Source organism: Parasteatoda tepidariorum, chromosome 7 (genome assembly GCF_982258835.1).
Source record: "Parasteatoda tepidariorum strain Cologne lab strain chromosome 7, Ptep-v5.0, whole genome shotgun sequence".
Lineage (NCBI taxonomy): Eukaryota > Metazoa > Arthropoda > Arachnida > Araneae > Theridiidae > Parasteatoda > Parasteatoda tepidariorum.
This window is the reverse complement of record NC_141761.1, coordinates 86,725,598-86,745,500: the sequence shown is the minus strand read 5'-3', so window position 1 is coordinate 86,745,500 and position 19,903 is coordinate 86,725,598. Positions and strand designations below refer to the sequence as shown.

The window sequence follows — 19,903 nt, the reverse complement described above, 5'->3', positions numbered from 1 at the left end:
CTACAGCCTTTCTACTTCTTTTGCATTCACTTTTGATTCATCAATATGATCTTCAGCTTCTTCCTCTTTGACATTATTTATGATTTCCGCATCTGCCAATGTTCCGCATGTTGCCAGGCAGTTGTCCACTTGTAAAAATCATCAAAATTAATGTCAACATTAAATCCAATCCAGATTTTATTGCATTCCATTCTGGCAAATCTGGCACTGCATTTTCAGCGTTAAAATTTTCTTCTTTTCTGATGCGTTCATCCTCTTCTTCATCATCTTTACAGCTATTTTTAAAACCCTTTTGGATAGTTTTTGGAGACACATTTCTCCAGGCAAAACAGTAATTCTGATAGCGTCTAACTTGTTTCATCGATGGCATCTACAAGTTTGCATACCAACTGTTTTCTATAGCTTTCTTATCTATGTTGAAAAGCTAACCCCTGATGGTCACTACTCATTAACCCCTCACTCACTGCCAGAATCATTGTATTCCTTTCTAGTTAAGGAAGTGCAGGGATAGTGATTGAAATTCCAAGAAGCATCTCCTACCTGGTCATCCCTACTTCCTGTGGATTCACGGAATTCATATCTGTCTAGGAGTTCTACTGATAAAGAAAGTTTTGGCATTTGTGCTCCATTATTAGAAATTCGAGAAACGGAGGTTTTGAAGAAAAAAATTCGACATAAACATGGAAAATAACATTGATTTTAGACAGTAAATGTAGAGAATTTTAGAAATTTCGAGTTAAACAAGTTCAACTGTATTATAAATCACATATTGTATTCACCATTGCAAATAGCATACTAATTTTCCTATGAAATGCTCCTAATTATGAATACTCAAAATTATTAGATAGTATACTAAAGATACTTATCAGCCGATATTTTTAATACAAATGTCATTTCTCTCGTGCCTAATAATAAAATAAGTTATAATTCAGAAAATAAACCTAATAAATTTTTTATTGAGAATGTTTATTAACAGATTACCGAATTCTCAATTTCAAATCAATAATCAATTTAACATACATAAATGTTTCAGCACTCACATCTAAAACAGTTATTAGTTAAGTAGCAACTGAGCCACACTAGAGAAAAATTAATAATAACGAAAATTTCCTTCATCTAGTCTTAAAAACTTCAAATAAAAGGAGTTGTCTAACTAAAGTTCATTTTAATTTCCAATTTAACTTGGCTTTTAAATATGCACAGATTGAATTTGATATTTACTTGGAAGTTTCGCATAAATGTAATTCCATATTTTTCAAAATCAAATAAGCCTAGTTTGTAGCCATAATTGATTTCATATCTAATCATCATTTTATTCATATTGTATAATTTTAACCTCCATATCTCCGATAACAATTCATATTCATACTAAAACCTAATTTATTGGTTAAAAAGTTTAACAAAAATGTTTGTTTCATTTCAGTATATTAAAACACTAAATGGTTGAAAATTTATAATCACATAAAAAATATACATATGTTATTTAAATTTTTAAAGAAATTTCTACCTAGATTCTAATAAATATTCAAATACATTTTCAATCTGAACTTATGCTTCCAAATTGAATCGTCAGTTGAATTGACCAAAATGTTTAAACCTCACATAATAATTTCATGTTTCAGCTTTGTATCACAGTATTAAAAGAAGTCTTTCATTTTTGTCTTCTTTTTTCTTCTCTTCATATTTTTTTCCCTGGTACATATTTTTTTTTGTTATTAAATAATTTTTTAAAAAGAACTTGTTAATAAGTAATTTTTTCCTCCATTTGCCTTAGATAAGTTTAGTCATAAGTCAATTTCCCGTCATTAGATACATTATAATAATTATTATATAATAATTATTATTTTGCATAAAATTATATGGATAAAGGAATTTCATAATTGTGTGCAGAAACTTCTTGATTTGCTTAGCAATTTCCAGAAATAATGGTGAAATACCAAAAAAGTGAAATTAACATGTGGGGGTCCAAACTTTTAATCGCTCTCCTGTATAAATTATAGGGACCATATTTTCCAGATTTCGACCCCCCCTATTTCTAGGTTGAGAATATCAAAACTGTCTAAAAACTTTTTTAAAAATATATATTTTACTGAGAAAGTACTTTTTTGTGTCTGATATCATACCTTAAAACATAAACATCATCAGCATTAATTTGAACGATTTATATTTAAGGTTACGTCTTTGAATTATTAAGGTTGAGTACCGGAAACCGGTGCGAGTCTACCCATTTTTTCAGTTTGTCAACTTTCAAGTGGTCAAACTTTTGTAAATATTAAAGAAAAAAGGCTTTTAATAGGTGTTTCGGAATCGCTATTTATCCCTTTTTAAAGCTGTGAAATCGATTTTAGAAAATATTAACAGTTATGCTGTTACTGTATATTTTTATAGAACTGCTGATAAATCTATCGTATGGGGCGAGTCTACCCATTCTACTAAAATGAATGTTAACATTGTAAATAATCAAATTTTACTATTAAATTGTTATTTTAGTTACTATATAGGATATTTATGAAGTAAAATTCATAACTTTATTATATATTCCATTTTTTTATTCATAAAATATCACAAATTGAGTATTTGATCGATTATCACATTTTGATCACAGTTTTGTTTTTATAATCATTAACATTATAAAATAACATTTTTTTCTGATTATTGTTGATAAAAATAAATTAAAATTAATATAAATTTACAATTAAATAACTAATAAATAATAATAATTAAAGATTATTAACAAAATCGAAATTCAAACATTGGGAATCATGAAAAATTTCGTATGAATATAATTTCGAACCATCTGTAATAATGAATAATAATTTATTTAACTTGCATTCAGTAAAAAAAGTTAATTTTGTAATAAAAAAATTGAAAAAATATAGGTAAAATAAACATATTTTATATTTACATTTAACCTATAAATTTTCTTATTAATGATAAATTTATCAATGCAGAATTAAAATAATATACTCAAATTCATTTAAAATGACTTAATTTAAATATAAACAAAGTTCTAAATTATATTATTATGCTTTATTAAAACTAAATACGAATGTGTAGACTCGCCCCGCAATTCTGGCTTTTTGTTTACAACAGCAAAACTTACATTCTTTTTGTTTTTTTTCATATAAAATTAATGTAATCTTAGTCTTAGATAAGTTTATCACTTAACCAAAGAGAAAATAGTAATAATAATAATATACTTACGGAGCACCAACTAAAAATTTGCTGATTTTCAATACAAATCTCTCAAAAGACGTTTGAACAGGTCGGTTAAAAAGACACCAAATAAATAAAAACGGATCAAACTACTACAGTGCCATCTTCCTTAGAGTCTGAACTAAGTCCTCGTCGGTAAAAATTTTTTTATTTGCAATTTAAAATAGTGAAAATTAAATAAAACTAAAATGGGTAGACTCGCCCCGGTTTACGGTATGTGAAAATTCGATCATTAGATTAGATTAAAAGTTATACTTTGAGCAAAATAAAAAGTGAACACTCATAATATCAAATTTTGCCATCTCAACGAATTATTCATTTGGTCTAAAATAAACTAAACTCATATTACATTATAAAATATGCCTACTTTTTCCACATTAATTTTGAATCTAATTAAATTTTTCCATTGACAAGTATACATAATTTCATCTGAAATATTCCATTTAAAATCAATTAAAGTGACTTATCTCATGATAAATAAAAAATCCCATTATCTTGTTACATTTTCAATAAGCTAAAACTAAATTAATAAAACTAAATTGTTATTTTTTAAGTCAGTCGTGAATCTTCAAAGAATCTCTGAGGGATTCTTTTTATAGCCTCGTTGAATTATTAAATCTTAAAAAAGATACTTTTAAAATTAAGCTAAGCAAGGGCGCCAGCAGCGGGGTGCACTTGCACCCCCTGTTTTTTTTAAAAACAATTAAAGAGATACAGAAAAACAATTTTGTTAAAGTTTTTTATTGTACAAACTTGGCAGATATCTAAGCTATATTTTTAAATTTCATTTAATAAAATATAAAACTAAACTCAGTGGCGTGACAGCCCATAGAGGGCCAAGGCCTACTGTGCCCATCTCAGTTTTCTTGACCTTGGGCTCTGGGGTGCAGGAGCAGATGTTCCAGTTTGGTGGTCAGCCGAACGCGAAACCTCCAGTGTTTAGTTCCCAAGCACGTTTGGTACTCATTTATCGACCCACTGAAGGGATGAAAGGCTGAGTCAACCTTGCCCAGCCCGAGGATTTAATAAAATATAAGTAATATTATATTTTCTATTAGTTATTTAGTTTAACAAAGGTGCATAACACAAACTGATTTCTCACAACTGTAAAACTTCATCAACACAATAAATACCAATGTTAAGCGTTAGTATACAAAACTACTGTTTGTAGTTATTTGTGTTTCAAAGTCAGTAGCTATGCCAGCGCATTCAATACAAAATTCGCAAGTACAAGAAATTCGTACTTTTTTTTAAAAATATCTTGAAAAAAATTAACAGATGAAAGCACATGTAATAACAAAACAAAATGTAATAACAGAATATTTAAAAAAAAAAATTTGGGGAGGGGGGTAGTTTGTAAGAGGGTTCCAACCCCCTTTTATATTAATCTGCCAGCGCTCTTGAAGCTAAGTCTCCTCAAACATGGAATAAAACAAAACACACATTTAGTGAATATCAAGTTGCACTCTAAAATCTGTTTAAGTTTTAAATGTTCAATTAACAAGTCTATACTGAAAAATAGAAAATTGAGGTAGCTCCTAATCATGTACCTAATTGGTTTTAAAGAATATGTCAGTCAAAGAACCTCTCTTTTATTTGCCCTCCCACTTTTTTGTCACAGAAGTTCCCACAAAGGAGGAAAATTTAAAAGTCTCAACCTTATCTTCCGTATATAGAGAAACAGTAATATTCACTGAAAGAAAGAATATTCACTGATTTAACGGTCCCCAAAATGTTTCAGAGATAAAAAAGATGCTTTGACTTTGCATGTCAGTGAAGAAAATCAATTTGTTACACTTGTTTGCGCAAAGCTTCTTCCCAACTGTAGTTTTGTATTTGAGGTCTCAGCTATTCACTGACTATTTAGGTGGTCTGTTAGGAAAAAACATTGATCATTTATGAGATCGGATACTGTCAATACACAACTTTCTATTTCGTGTCCGTGTGATTGAAATAATTATAACAAAATATCAAATTAGTTAAAACCATGCATGAACTTAAAAATCTAATTAAAATGTGTAGAAAAATATTTCTAGTAGAAAGATTTTTTTTCATTGGTGCTTCGTAGTGCCATACGCAGGTGCTTAATCCGGCCTTGGGTTTAAAATCGAACTAAAAAACTTCTCATGCATAAAATAAAGCATTTTTAAGATATGCAGTAATTTTAATAAACTTATTTTTATTACCCCCAAAACACAATGCACAGAAAATACAGCATTTTTAAACTATGCATGATTTAAAAAAAATTAAGATGCTAGCCAGTTGCAATTCTCAAATAATAAAATAATTTTCAAAACCCCATGAAGCTAATTAAAATAATTAAATTAAAAGAACATAAGGGTATAAAAAAATTCAAAAGGTATGATTTATTTCGTCAAACTATTATAGTCAGTAATTAAAACATCTTTCAATGCACATCAAACATAATTAGTTTTACAGTTGCTGTCCCATAGTGCTTTGTAATTCTAAACTCTTTCAACTATTACTTTATTTAACTAATTATAAATACTAAATGGAGTTAGTAGTGGTCAAGCATAGTTACAGAAATTAGTGGAGTACCTAAAACCTTCATTTTGGTTGACTTTTTAAGTTTTCCTGATGATTAACTATTCAAATTATTGTTGTTGACACACACACGACACATCCCGTTTAACAGGGCGGACCCATTCATTCTTCATTCACAGATAGCAATTTTTACCTGAACCAAAGAATGGTAAATCTCCAATTCAGTACTCCCTAAGGCACTGATTTGTTATGGGAACTTTGAGACCTTCACAGATTTTACCTGCATCTGTCACCATTTAATACACCATTCTTCGGCCATGACCCAGTCTCCATTCTCAGTCAAAGTTCTTACTTTTTTTCAAGTTTGATTCATAATCCATACACGTCAATAAACAGCACGTAAAAATTTACTGTTGTTTAATCGGAATACCTGGCGACTACTCTGTTAGATTAAATCACCTACAGAGGTTATTGAGAGTATGGTTGACCACTTAGATTAGCCGACGAAGGGATCGAGGGTGCTCCGTATTAGTACTTGTTAATTTGTTTTAACAAAAAGTGCAGGATTTCGGGGGCCGGTTATCAAAGCGGGCGGAGCACTCACCTCTGCAGAAGATCAAAATTATGATGGCATGTCAGCTGATTATCTGCAATGATGCTCCCCCATCAGTCTCCATTAGCCCATTTAAAGCTCTGCATCTGCAGTGCAAATAAAGTACTACTAATACTTATTTTGGATAAAATTTGGACTAATTTTAGTTTGATTACACGTGCTTTTGGTTTGATTGCATGTGCCGTGTCATCTTTTTTTAACATGTTTGACCAGTATACTTTCAGATAAACTAGTTTTAGAAAAATCTGGAGAAACAAAAATAAAGAAATAAAATAATTCTATTCTTTCAAATAAAACCAGTTATATAAAAATATAGCATTGCAGAATAATTTAACCCTCTAAGCGTTGAGTCTCAGGGTTAAATTGTACAAAAATTTCCCCTCTATGTACTGCTTTCAAATTGAATAACATGGGGCAAAGGCAGTGTTTTAATACAGAAAAAGTCAAGAAATTTTGGAAGAAGCGGCAGCTAAAGCTTTAAAGGTTTATTTTAGCAAAAAAAAAAGTTTTTTTCTTAGTTTTAAGAGGTTAAGACTAAAGGTCAATCTAGTAATAATAATGATAAAAAAAACAAGAAAGGCTTTTTCTTTCTTTTAAATACCAGATGATCTTTAGTTTTAATAACTCAAAAACTTTAAAAAAATTATAATTTTTTTTGCAAAGAAGAAAAAAAAGTGCTCAATAGTTAAAATAAAGAAAAATATTAACGAAATTAAATGAGCAAAACAGATTGAAATGTTTAACTCGCAATAATTCATGTCACAATTTGCAAAATATCTAAAGGGGCTAAATAGTTTAAAAAATATTAAGCTTAATTATTTTCCAATCACAACACTTGAATCATAGAACACAGGTTCCATGTCTTGAGCCTTTTAATTTCCACAGATGCATGAGAATCTATTATGATGTTTCCTCCTCCCATAATACTTTTAGATAGACAAAAATATTTTTTTAAAAATTTCACGCCACTTACATTAAGAACTATGTTTAATACAGTTTTAAGCAGATAATTCAATAAATCAGAGAGTGGTGATGCTTCTTTAAATAATGCACACACAAAATAATCACACACTTTTGATGTATCATTTTATTTGGCTTAATCATTGTGCGTCTTAGGCACAACCTTCCAGAAAAAAAATAATTCCAAAAAATAAATCAAAATAAATTAATGGTGCTGAAAAGGTAATTTTATTTTTTAAATTCAGTAGCAAAATTTGTTAGTGTTAAAAAGTGTAGTAGTAAAACCAGGGTTCATATATTAGCATTTCTTAAAGTGGTATCACAATACATTTTGCATACCTGCCAACCTAGGAGAGAAAAAATAATGGAGATTTTTACTAGCGACATTTTTGGGCTAGGCGTACAGTTTTTATACACCATGCAAACACCGGAACATCAAAAAGAGAAATGCAAAATAGAAAATAATAGAAGCACAAACATTTAACATAGAAAAAATATGTATATAAGCCTTAAAGAAACTTTTTAAACCAGTTATCATAGTTAGATAAACTAAACACTCAATATTTAGATAATTTCTATAATTATTAGTAATAAATTTTATTTTTTTATAATCTATAATAGCAAAATAAAGTGAATTTTTTTTCCTTTTATTTTAGAAAAAATTTCCTCTCGCTCTGCAACGCTAGTATCTTATATTTTTTAACTGTTTATAATACAATCAATTTTCTAGTTGCCCAATAAAGAGAAATCTTTTTGCCACAAGTGCAAATTTTATTGCTAAAGAAAGTTAATTTTTTAATTTCTTCAGAAAATATGAAGAAATTTGAGAATATATGGGTGAAAAAGAGATAATTGTAAAATACAGTACGCTGCATTATAAAACAGGAGATTTAAACAGGTATGATTTCGTGATGCAGGAACATATTGCAATAAAACGGTTGCTGAATGGTTAATAATAGATATTTATATATACTCGTATGAATGTTCAAATAACACTGTTTTATACTATTTTCATGCAGAAGATATCAATATATGTTTCAATACATCAAAAAGATACCTTTTGCTTGAATTAAAAAAAAAGGTGCACATACTTGTATTCAAAAGAAAACTAGACATTTATACATCCCAGAGATTAAACATTTAAAACAATGTCCATGAATTCAATGGACTGCCGAAGACAAACATGCATTAAATAAAAAAAATTTGATGACAGTCTTTTATTATTTTGTGAAAACAACATTTGCATTCTTGAGGAATGAATACTAATAAATAGCCAAACCAGCACCATTTTTCTTTTTTGCCAGACAGTGTCTTATCAATAGAATACTTAGGATCAATAGAATTCAAGTGTATAATAATCTTATATTTCATACTCTGTTCTTATTCAACAAAAAAGTTTAGGTATTTTATATAATGTTGATGTTTCATACATTTCTGCTATGCTAACATATGTATAAACAAAATAATTTTACAAATTTTAAAGCATTTGCTTTGCAAATTCGTATTTGTACTATAGGCCCGAAATACAAGATGGATTTTAACGGAATTGGGGAAAAGGAAAATAGAAGATGCAAGGTAATAGAAAGCAAAAAAGAGGATTTAAATTTAAAAAAATAAATTCTTACAATTAAAATAATATAATATGGTAACTGTGTGATTGTTTAGTTTTTTCATTGTCAAATAACACCATCATAAAGTAAACTTAACTATAGATTATACATTATTTATTGATAATCACGTTTTTACAATCAGAAATTATGGCAGATGCACCAACACGAAAAAATTTATGAACATAAATATGGATTAGTATTAAATTATACATTAAATTTGCAGTATTAAGCAAATCAGTTCAAGTTAATGAATTAAATATTTGTTCTAATGTATATTACCAATTCAAATTCTCATATAATATGTGGTGCTTCACCAGTATGTATAATTCTATGACGACTAAAATTTACTTAGGGATTTGAATCCGCTATCACATATATTGCAAGGATGTGGAGGATAGGGTTGATGTACTTGCATATGGGCTTGTAAATTTGAACTTTAACAATGGTAATATTATCATTGAAAATCCTTTTACAACTAGTATTACCATATTATCAACTCACATTCTCATATAATATGGTGTCATAATGTGTTGAGCTTCACCGGTATGAATAATTCTATGGCGACTCAAATTACTGAGGGATTTGAACCTGCTACCACAAATATTGCAAGGATGTGGAGGATATGGTTGATGTACTTGCATATGGGCTTGTAAATTTGAACTGACATTTGTTGCATATGGACATTTTTCGCAATTATAGCGACATGGTGGACATTCAGACTTATGGTGCCACTTCCTATGCTTCATAAGGTTGTTGTCAGTTGAAAACCATTTGTCACAATGTTGGCACAAATAGCCTATTAAAAATACATAAAAAAGTCATTAAAATGGATGCTTGCTAGTCAATCCCTACTATTAAATATATAATTTTACAGGATCAAATAAAATAATGCCAGATATGTAACAAGTGTGTGCCACTGCCTGGATTTTAGAAAAATAGCCACTATTTATATGAATTTAACTGCCCTCACATAAGCTTTTACATTGAATATTTTCTATTTTTATCAACTAATTATAATTTTTGAATGATTGAACTAGGGGAAAATAACACTGTGATAAGTTTAAAAGCGATTGTTACAAAGCATATACACGATATAGAGCATAGGCATAAATAGTTATTTCTGTAATATATATATATATATGCTCAAAATTTTACTGTAATTTATCAACACACTTGTCTATAATCTGCCTCCCAAACATTAAATATATCTTGAAATGTTTTGTTATAAACATAATTTCCAATTTTAAGTAAAGTGATTCAATTTAAAAAGTATACATTTTAAATAAAAGAAGCCTGCATTTTCAAAGCTAAACTTGAATGCTGCCAACAGACTAATGTCAATTACTTAGTAGAATAATATGATATGTTTTTGTTGAGTATACTTAAGAATTTTATAAATATTTTCTAACATAAGAATAAAGAAGCCATTTAAATTAATTTAATTTTACAAATCTGGGGAACCTTTTATCTGCCTTTAATTGAAATGTTCATTTCAGTTTCAATATAATTTTAAATTACCATAATTCATTAAATTACATCTTGAAATATTAAGATACAACAATATGGATCATTTTCTTTTTTGACAAAATAAAGGTATAAATGGTTATGGTAAATAACTATAACTGGTAAGAGATAATTATTAGATGATACAAGTAAATAACTGCAAAAGAGTAAGAAAATAGAGCAGCAAAATAAAATTGATGCAGAAAAAGACGAAATAAATGAGGTTTATTAGGAAAATTTATTACATTATTATAAATTTCAAGATTTAAAAATAATTAGCTTCTAACAATGTAACACATGTAAAAATTCCTGTTTATTTCAGGTTGATTTAAAAAAATCATAATATAATACGAAGTTAGCTTATTTTATGGATAAAAGGTTATTACACTAAAATGAACAAAAATCACATAGTTTCTAAGGGGAAGAATTAAAATTTTAATTGATGGTTTTTCCAATTAGACTAAGTAAGTAAAGCATGGTCTATTTATTCCATAAATATACATAAGCGTACAATAATCTAGAAATAAAAATTATACATACTTTCAATTAAAAAGAGCTTGCAGTTAAGAGTTACTTGAGACGGGATTAATACATCTATAACAGTATCATATGTTTCTTGATTAAAAAACTTCAGTGGCTTCAAATATATGCAGATGGAAAGTTATCGACAAGTTTCAAATGCTCAAAAATAATCAAGAATGCCTTGCATTAGTATCTGATTTTCGAGTGCTAGAAACATGCCGAATATTATCTCTATCTGCATATGTTTGAAGAAAATGAAACTGAGTATATTATAAATAATATTTTTTTAACCGTGTATATCTTATCGCTTCAGTTTCCAGGGATTATTTATTTAGTATCATATGTTATTTCAAAAGATTACATTTTTGTTTTAGATAAGAAGGAGTTGCTTGGTTAAATGTAGAATTTAATAGCAGAAGAATAATTTTTCTCACTACACTATTTCAAACCCAAAATTATTATATACTTAATGCAAAAAAAAATGTAAAGGGTTATAAACTAAAAATAAATGGGAAACATTAAAATAAAAAAGGAAGATCAAGAGGGACTTGATAGAAAGTGTATTTTAAATTTTACGTTCCTTGTGACACAATCAAGCATCCTAAAATAAAACATATACTTATCATATTAAAACCAAATATTTTACAACATGTTATATTATATAAGCTAACAGCACGATTAATGTATGCTATGGAATAAGCTAGAGCGGCATGATATATCTTAAACTGTAGGGCTCTTCTCCAGTATGGATTAAATAATGATTATGAAGAGTATTTAAAGCTTTAAATCTATTCCCACAAACTTTACAAACACAGGATCGAGTCTCGTCATGCACAACAGCATGAGTTTTGAAATTAGTCCCTTCATTGGTTGCATAAGGGCACTGTGGGCAGTTAAACCTGAATCTTCCCAGCTCTGACTTATGATGCCAGATTCTGTGTCTCATCAGAGTTGTTTGTGCAGAAAACCACTTCATACAAGTCTTGCACTGTGCACCCATCAATGGCTGAGCTCCTGTTAATAAAAAGACTTACAGTATACACATGATTATATAATAGGAAACTTACAGCATACACTTTTTTGTTACTCAACAAGAAAAAATTACAGTCTAACAAAACATCTTACTATCATAGTTAAGAAAGTAAAATATTTAAAAAATTAACAGAAGCTATTTTAATTTGTATTATTAAAGTTCATCTTAGAAGTATTTTGGAGAAGAAATTAATGAATCAACATAACTGGCTGGTTTAAAAATTTTTTTAAAAAAAATTTGTGTTACAAAAAATATTTAATGTTACCTAAAGTTTTTAAGATGAGAAGTCACTGTATATAATTAACAAATACTTTCGGTACATTTAAATAAATTTAACAATTGAAATTAACAACTTGAAAATAATAATACACATTCTTCAAATTTTAAGCTACATAGCTGCCAACTATAACTAGTACATAATATAACTTTTGCATAATATACTTCACATTTTACAAACAGGGAATTTTAAGGATTTTATAGTCATCAAAATACCAAAATTTCATTAATTATATATTTGTAATACTTATTTAAATATTAAAGTAAAAAATAAACTGCACAAAAATTATATTTCAATAAGGATTTTTTTTCAGAAACTTTTAGAGAATTTTCTAAAATGTATAAAAATTAGGAGATTTTTTATTAAACTAGTAGACCAAGAAAAACTGGCAAAATCTAGTAGAGTTGGCAACTATGTAAATTGTAAAGAAAGGCAATAAGTCAGAATAAACAAACATTTTCAACAATAATATTCAGTATTATGTTATAAGTAAAAGTAATAACAAGACAACAGGCTGTATGAAAAATTTCATTTAATGTTTAGCAACTGCATAATTTTAAGAGAAATGGAATTTATAAAGGGTTAAGTATAGCAATTAGTTATGGCTTTTGATACCCTAATATTAAAATACAAGTCTACATAATATTTACAATTCTTTCATAAGATTCCAATTTTTACATATGTAATTGATGTAAGATAAGCTAAAAAAGATAAGATAAGCTAAAAAAGATACATAATAAAATGCTATAATTTTTTGAAAGCTATTTTTATGTTACATTTTTTGAACTTTCTAATTATAATTTTAAACAATTGGTAAGATAAAATTATAGCTATGAATTCTAATACTGCAATAGTAAGACATTTAGAAACTATTTGAATAAGGGTCTAAAAGAAATTTTAAATGTCACATTTGTCAATGCTATAGCATTAAAGAAATCTAGTAGAATATATATTCTAAATAGTAACTGATTTAGGAAAAATAGTAAAACAATTTGGACTTGTCCACTTGCCATATGCTTACTTGCAAAACCACCATCTCCAAAACACGAAACTTTCAGGGAAAGTTTATTTTCAACAACACTCAGCCAAAAGAAGATAGGAACTATCTTGGTTTAAGACACTGTTTTAAAAGAGTAAGCAAGTAAGAAAAAGTGAAAGAAAGAAGTTATTAAACTTTTATTTTGGATTTGGCCAGTTTTGCAACTCACTTTGGGTTGACGTGGTTTTGCCACAGAGCAAAACTTAAATTTCATTCAAATTAATGTAAATACTATATATTTTAAATTTCAAATAGACAAAAATGTTTAGATAGACTAAATTGCATTGAACAAAAGTTAAAATTACATTTTAAGAGAAATATATTTTATATTATAATACTAGAACTTCAGAAAAGTATTCAACGAAAAATAATTATGGAAATCAAAGCACACTTTGAAATTGATTTTAAAATAATGAATCTCATAATCTCAGTAATTATAGAATTCTTGACTTAATTCAAGTGTTTATTGAATTTGATGTGCATAATCATATGCTATTAAAATATCAATGGGTAATGTCTATATAAGTTTACTTATCAAATGTTTAAATAATGTCCAACTATAACTGCTGTAAATTTTGATTTAAAAAGAACTTAAAACATATTCTGAAACCAAATATAGATATCATAAACAGATTACAAAGTGAGGACTTTTAACTTTTTTTATTTTCTGTGATGTAGGCTCACTTTTTTTCCTTTCTTGATTTATTAGGAGACACTGTCTTAAAATTTCTTTGGAAAAAAATAGAACTCTAAATTTATCTTCAAAGAAAGGAAATACAGAATAATATTTTAAAAATGTTTAATATAAATTATTAAATAAGATAAAAAATATATAGTGATCATTAAAATTGGGAATGAGGAAATTGTTCGGGAAAGACAAAACAAAATAATTGATAATATGACGTTAAAATATGGGTTGTAATTTAATTATTAAAATAAAAAAAAAGCACGCTTTTTGATTGTATATAAATAAAAGGTCTCTATTTAAACAAATACTTGCTAAGAATTTGCTTAATTTTTTTTGTTTATTTCCTGTATTTATTCTCTATTTTTCATTTTAACGCCAGATTTCAGTAATAAAAAAACGTAATTACTAAAGTAAGCAATAAAATTCTAAAATTAAACAATTCGAAACTTCAATAAATGTAGAAAGAATTACATGTAAACTAGAGGAATTTTTTTTTTAGAATAAATAATTCAAAGAAAGAATTTCAATATACTTGACATATACAATCAAACCTTGATATCACAAACTAGAAGAGAGACATTAAACATTTTGAGACCATATTTTTTACCAATTCAGTCAAAATAGTAACTGTACTGACATTTTAAAAGTTGTATAATGTGTATCCATTTCAAAAAGTGTTAATATTTTGCTTTTTCATTTGATTTGATGCTTTACTGAAGTTCCGTTTCATTCCTTTACTGATATGTAATTAAATGTTGTAGCCTTTTTAAATATTTCTGATTCTTCAAAATCACTACACACTGAAATTTTTTTTTTCCAGACAAAATAAATTTTTTAAAAACAGTTTGCTTTGGATTCTTTAAATCAGAAAATTCTTATCTATTTACAAGCAAATATTCTTATCTATATAGACATCGTGCATATCTACTTCCTTACGAATGGATAATTCACAAAATTTCTTTTCTAACTTGGTAATCTCCTTCTTATTAGGGTTTCAAGAAATGATCTATAAAAATTTTTTAAATTCTTCAGAAATCCGTAAAAATTTTTTTTTGTCATCAATAATATTTTGTGAAATTGAAGGTCACTAAGAAATGTATTCAGTTAATAGAGATTATTTTCTATTAGCAGCATAGCAAATATGCAGGGAATTGAGATTTTTTCATGATATCAAAAACTAGTATTATATCAAGGTTCAACGGTATATTTCATACACTCGACTGGACGTACATATTAAATTAAAAATAAAACATAACTGAGTATTTTTGTAGAAACACGTGAAAATGATGAATTTATTTATTAACCAACTGAGCATTGGTCTCAGCTTTCTGAAAAGTTTAAGCAAGTACATCAAAAATCTGGTTTTCCTTTCGGTGTTCAAAGGAAAATATTGCATAGCAGAGAAATTTCTGCACAATTAGGCTTCCTGCTAGTAGGATTAAACCGAAATTAGTTTTGCATATAAAGTAAATTTAGATAAAAAATCAAATCAATAAGTCATACTTCAACCAGGGCTCGAAAAACCACCCGTCCTCGGCGGTCAAAAATTCCCCGCGGACAACAAATATCTCGAATCCGACGTCCGTGCGGACGGCCATTTTCCCATTAATATTCGTGATACATTTTCAATTTTTGTAATCGTACAAGAGTCTAGCGCCTCACTTCTAAAATGACCCTCTAATCTAGAAATACAGCAACATACTGCGCTTGGTGGAATTGATGTTTTCTCTGTCTGGGAGTACTGCAGTGGTTGAAAGAGGCTTTTCAGCAATGAGCTTACAAAAAAACACATTACGTACTGGTCTTAAACAAGAAGCGTTAAACGCAATTATGAACATCTACCTAAATGGAAAACCCCTTTCAGATTTCTGTGCGCAAACCTCTGTAAATCATTGGCTTGATTGTGGAACTGGCAAACGTCATATTTGTTTCATTTAAAAAACGAAGTACCCTCGGATAAACTGACATTCCAGATAACTTGACCTTTGTCATTTAAATTATTTCATATAATAAGAAATAGATTATTTCATAAATAATAAATACTAAAGAATAAATTATTCATAAAAATAAAGAAATAAATTATTCATAAAAATAAAGAAATAAATTATTTCATAAAAGAAATACTAGGTTTTACTATTAGTAACCTAGTATTTGTAATCCTAGTAACAACTAATTCATGGTGCAATTTATATAAATGTTTGTAATAAATAAGAGAAAATTATATTTTTATTTATTCAGAAGCTACGGGTTAGTTTCAAAGGAGGACGGGTACATTGTTGGAAAAGCCGTTCTCCGGGACGGGTAAAATTTCTGACTTTCTTCGAGCCCTGACTTCAACCTTGTATTGATAAAACAAAGAAAAAATTTTGTACACACTTCGCTTGAAAACAAAAGAGCACAATTCTTAATCAGAAATTTTTCTATCACATGACTATTACATTATGTAGTCAAATTATATTTTTTCAATCAAATCCTTTTTAATATAGTTTTGTCAGAATTTAGTTGGGTTTTTGTTTTCAATAATAATGTATAAGAAAAATTAAGTAACGCATGTTGAAATTTTGTTGAAAATAAACTTTATTTTTTTCAGAAAATATGTTTTAAATTTAAAAGGATAGTACTAATCTAAAAATTGGAGCTTTGAAAATCTAAACTACGCTTTAAATAATTAATACCTTATTTACATATATACAAATTAAATTATATGAAGAAAATACTGAGTATTCTTCCCAACAGTATCTTGGAAATTTAGAATCGATTTAAAGTACAGAATTCATTTATATATTTGTTAAATGTTATGAATAAAAAATATGTACAATAAATACTATATGTTTGTAAACTTAATTTCAAAAACCATACAAATATAGCATCCCTAAAAATTGATTTAGTTGTTTTAAAGAAAGAAAATTTGTTTTCTTAGAAGTTCTTGATACTCTTAGTTTCAAAATAAAATAGAAAAATTGTTCTATGAAAATCTGAAACTGATATCCTACAAATGTCTGCTATTACACAATAAACATTTCTCCCGTATGAATGACTTTATGTGAATTAAATACATTTAGGGCTTTAAATCTATTTCCACAAGTTTTACAGACATAAGGACGATCTGGTAAATGTACTTGTAAATGAGTTAGCAAATTGGAACTAATATTTGATGCATAAGGACACTCCTTGCAATTGTAGCGTAATGGCGGACACTCTTCTTTATGATGCCACATCCGATGTTTGGTTAATATGGTACTTGACGTAAAAAACTTGCTGCAGGTTTTGCAAAAGTATCCTATAATAAAGAAACTTGTAAAAATCACAGTCAATGCAAAAGATTATTTTAAATACAAAGAAATGAACAAGTATTTAAATAAGATAATAAATTAGAATTTATTTTTTAAACTTAAGAATAAAAAATTTATTTATGAGTAAAATAATGTGAATACCTAAAGTTCAGACGAATTTAAAAATTTATTTTGTTTTGATGTACTGGAAAAAACAGAAGTGCAACTTTTGAAGTGATTCTTGTTTTGGAATGTTAAAATTAAGTCAAAATTAAACTGAGATTGCACATAGTTCATTTCACAAAAATTATTTACCTAAACTTCTTTTTAATTTGTTATAATTTTAACTTAAGAAAACATAATAGTATTGTCTATTATGACAATAATAGCATCTATTTTTTTAAACTTAAGAATAAAAAACTTATTATGATACTGTGAATACTGTAAGTTCAGATATATATAAAATTTATTTTGTTTTGTTGCATTAGAAAAAAAAAACAAAACAGAAGTGCAACTTTTGAAGTTAGTCTTGTTTTCCAATGTTAAAACTAAGTCAAAATTAAACTGAGATTACACATAGTTCATTTCGCAAAAATTATTGAAACTTCTTTTCAATTTGTTATAATTGTAAATTAAGAAAAAAAAATTTCAGGAAAAATTTTTTTTTTTGAACATTGAAAATTTATATCAAAATTTATTTCATTTTGATGTATTGCAAAAGAACAGAAGTGCAACTTTTGTAATGAATATTATTTCCCAATGTTAAAACTAAATCAAAATTAAATTAAGACTATACATGGTTTATTTCATATAAATTATTTACCTAAACTTCTTTATACTTAGCTATTAATAAAATGTTATTAATAAAATTGTAAATTATAAAAAAATTTAAAATAAAAAATAATAAGAATATTATTTATGCGTATTACTGCAAATATGGAAAATTCAAATAGGTATCATAATTTATTGAGTTTTGATGTATTATAAAATATCAGAATTAGTACTTTTGAAATGAACTCTATTTTTCAATGTTACTATAACTTTAGCCATTTTGTTTTTCTGTAGCATTCAAATAATGACAAGTAAGCTATTGCCATTATCATATATATCATAAAAGCTATCGAGAAACTTAAAAACAGAATTACCTTAGATGTTAATTCTGAACAAACTATTTGGCGCTGAGGCAATTATTTGGCGAAATACAAAACAAAAAGTAGAAATTGGAAAAAAACTACCTGTTTAATAATTAGAGATTTCACTCGATAAAAGCATAAGCAGGGCAAAAAATTTCTGAAAATTATAATTAAATGTTTGAGGGGAAAAAATCAAACTACCATAATTATTCAACAATATAAATTAAGAATAGCAATTTAAAAAAAAATGTAATGAAATAATGTTATACAGAATCTTGTTTTTTTTTTTTACAAGAGCGTTGAGATTTTGTAGCAATGCTAATTATAAGATATAAATTAAAAATAAATAACCAAATATGACACATTTAAATGCTTTCAGATTAATTCTTAAAATAAAAATCAATTTTAACTGTTAGCAGTTTAATAAAATTAGTTAATTCTGATATAAATCATGCAATTTCAAAATGAAAAAAATACACATATTTTTTAAATAGTGATAAGAAATTTTCTATTATTTTAATACAATTTGAAAACAAAACAAAAGCCAGTTAGAGATACTCATTCAAATAATTTTTTCTTCTTAACCTTCAACCAAAAGTTAAGATTTATAAACACAAAGAGCCAAGTATATGGTGTGGATCTTTATTTTTATACATTTACTGAAAACCTTTCATAAGGTTTACTTGGTTTCACAAGGTTTTAATGGTGAAAAACAGAAAACAAGACACTACTGTTGTTGTCTTTTTGAATAAGGATACACAGTTTTTGTGTGTAAATCAAAGTAGAATTAGTACATAAATATAAATCTCTTTAAATTTTTTTTATGCAGAAAAACAGGCCCATTTTATTTTAATGTTGATGAACAGAAAATAGGGCCCTATTGTCTTCTCCTGTATGTATGATAACATGTTTATTTAAACTACTGGCGGTGGTAAATCCATTTCCACAAAAAGAACACCAATGGGTTCTATCGGGTCGATGAACGTAACTGTGAGTGTCAAAATTTGTCTTTTTGTTGGTACCATAGGGACAGTTGTTACACTTGTATCTGTATGATACAGATGATAAATGATGCCACATTTTATGCCGATGGAGAGTTATTCCTGATCCAAACCACTTTCCACAATCTGAACATGCAAAACTGGATAACAGATCTGCAATAAATAAACAAAATATTAATCATCAGATAATATATATTCGTAAAAAGATAAATGCCAAGGAAAAATATTTCATTTAGAGAAAAAGTACTTAATAAGTAATTTAAATATTAAAGTTTAATAAAAAGTATAAGGTTAACATCTTCAATAAATGTGGAAGTTGGTTTTAATAAAAGATAAAATGACGTATTTAACTATAACAAAGAGTATTTTTAATTGAAAAAAAGGAAGATTTTGTGGAATTCAAACATTTAATAAAAAAATATTGTAAATTTTTTTCAGGCACAAATTGAAAGAGAAACTTAGTTGATCAAGCTAACCAGTTTCCTTTAACTTAGCCAGTTTTAATTCTTGTTTTCTTAAACAATAAACTTC

The 19,903-nt window shown here is 27.2% G+C and overlaps 2 protein-coding genes across 5 annotated transcripts in view; both read right to left on the bottom strand.

The window, feature by feature from the left end:
• On the bottom strand, positions 1 to 14,505 carry LOC147807291 (zinc finger X-chromosomal protein-like). Its single transcript, XM_087168869.1, has 5 exons — positions 14,499 to 14,505; positions 11,737 to 11,943; positions 9,406 to 9,700; positions 9,253 to 9,338; positions 1 to 128 (listed from the first exon to the last, which is right to left on the bottom strand). The coding sequence occupies exons 1-5, from the start codon at positions 14,503 to 14,505 to the stop codon at positions 1 to 3; spliced, it is 723 nt and encodes a 240-aa protein (XP_087024995.1).
• Positions 9,002 to 19,903, bottom strand: part of LOC107450549 (uncharacterized) — a 26,198-nt gene continuing 15,296 nt past the window's right edge. For 3 of the 4 annotated variants that reach the window (XR_015435597.1, XR_015435599.1, XR_015435598.1), the window contains exon 6: positions 19,000 to 19,525. The gene's annotated coding sequence lies outside the window, so the exon portion shown is untranslated. Of the gene's footprint in view, positions 17,247 to 18,999; positions 19,526 to 19,903 lie in introns of those variants that run through there. The other variant, XR_015435600.1, reaches the window with a different exon arrangement.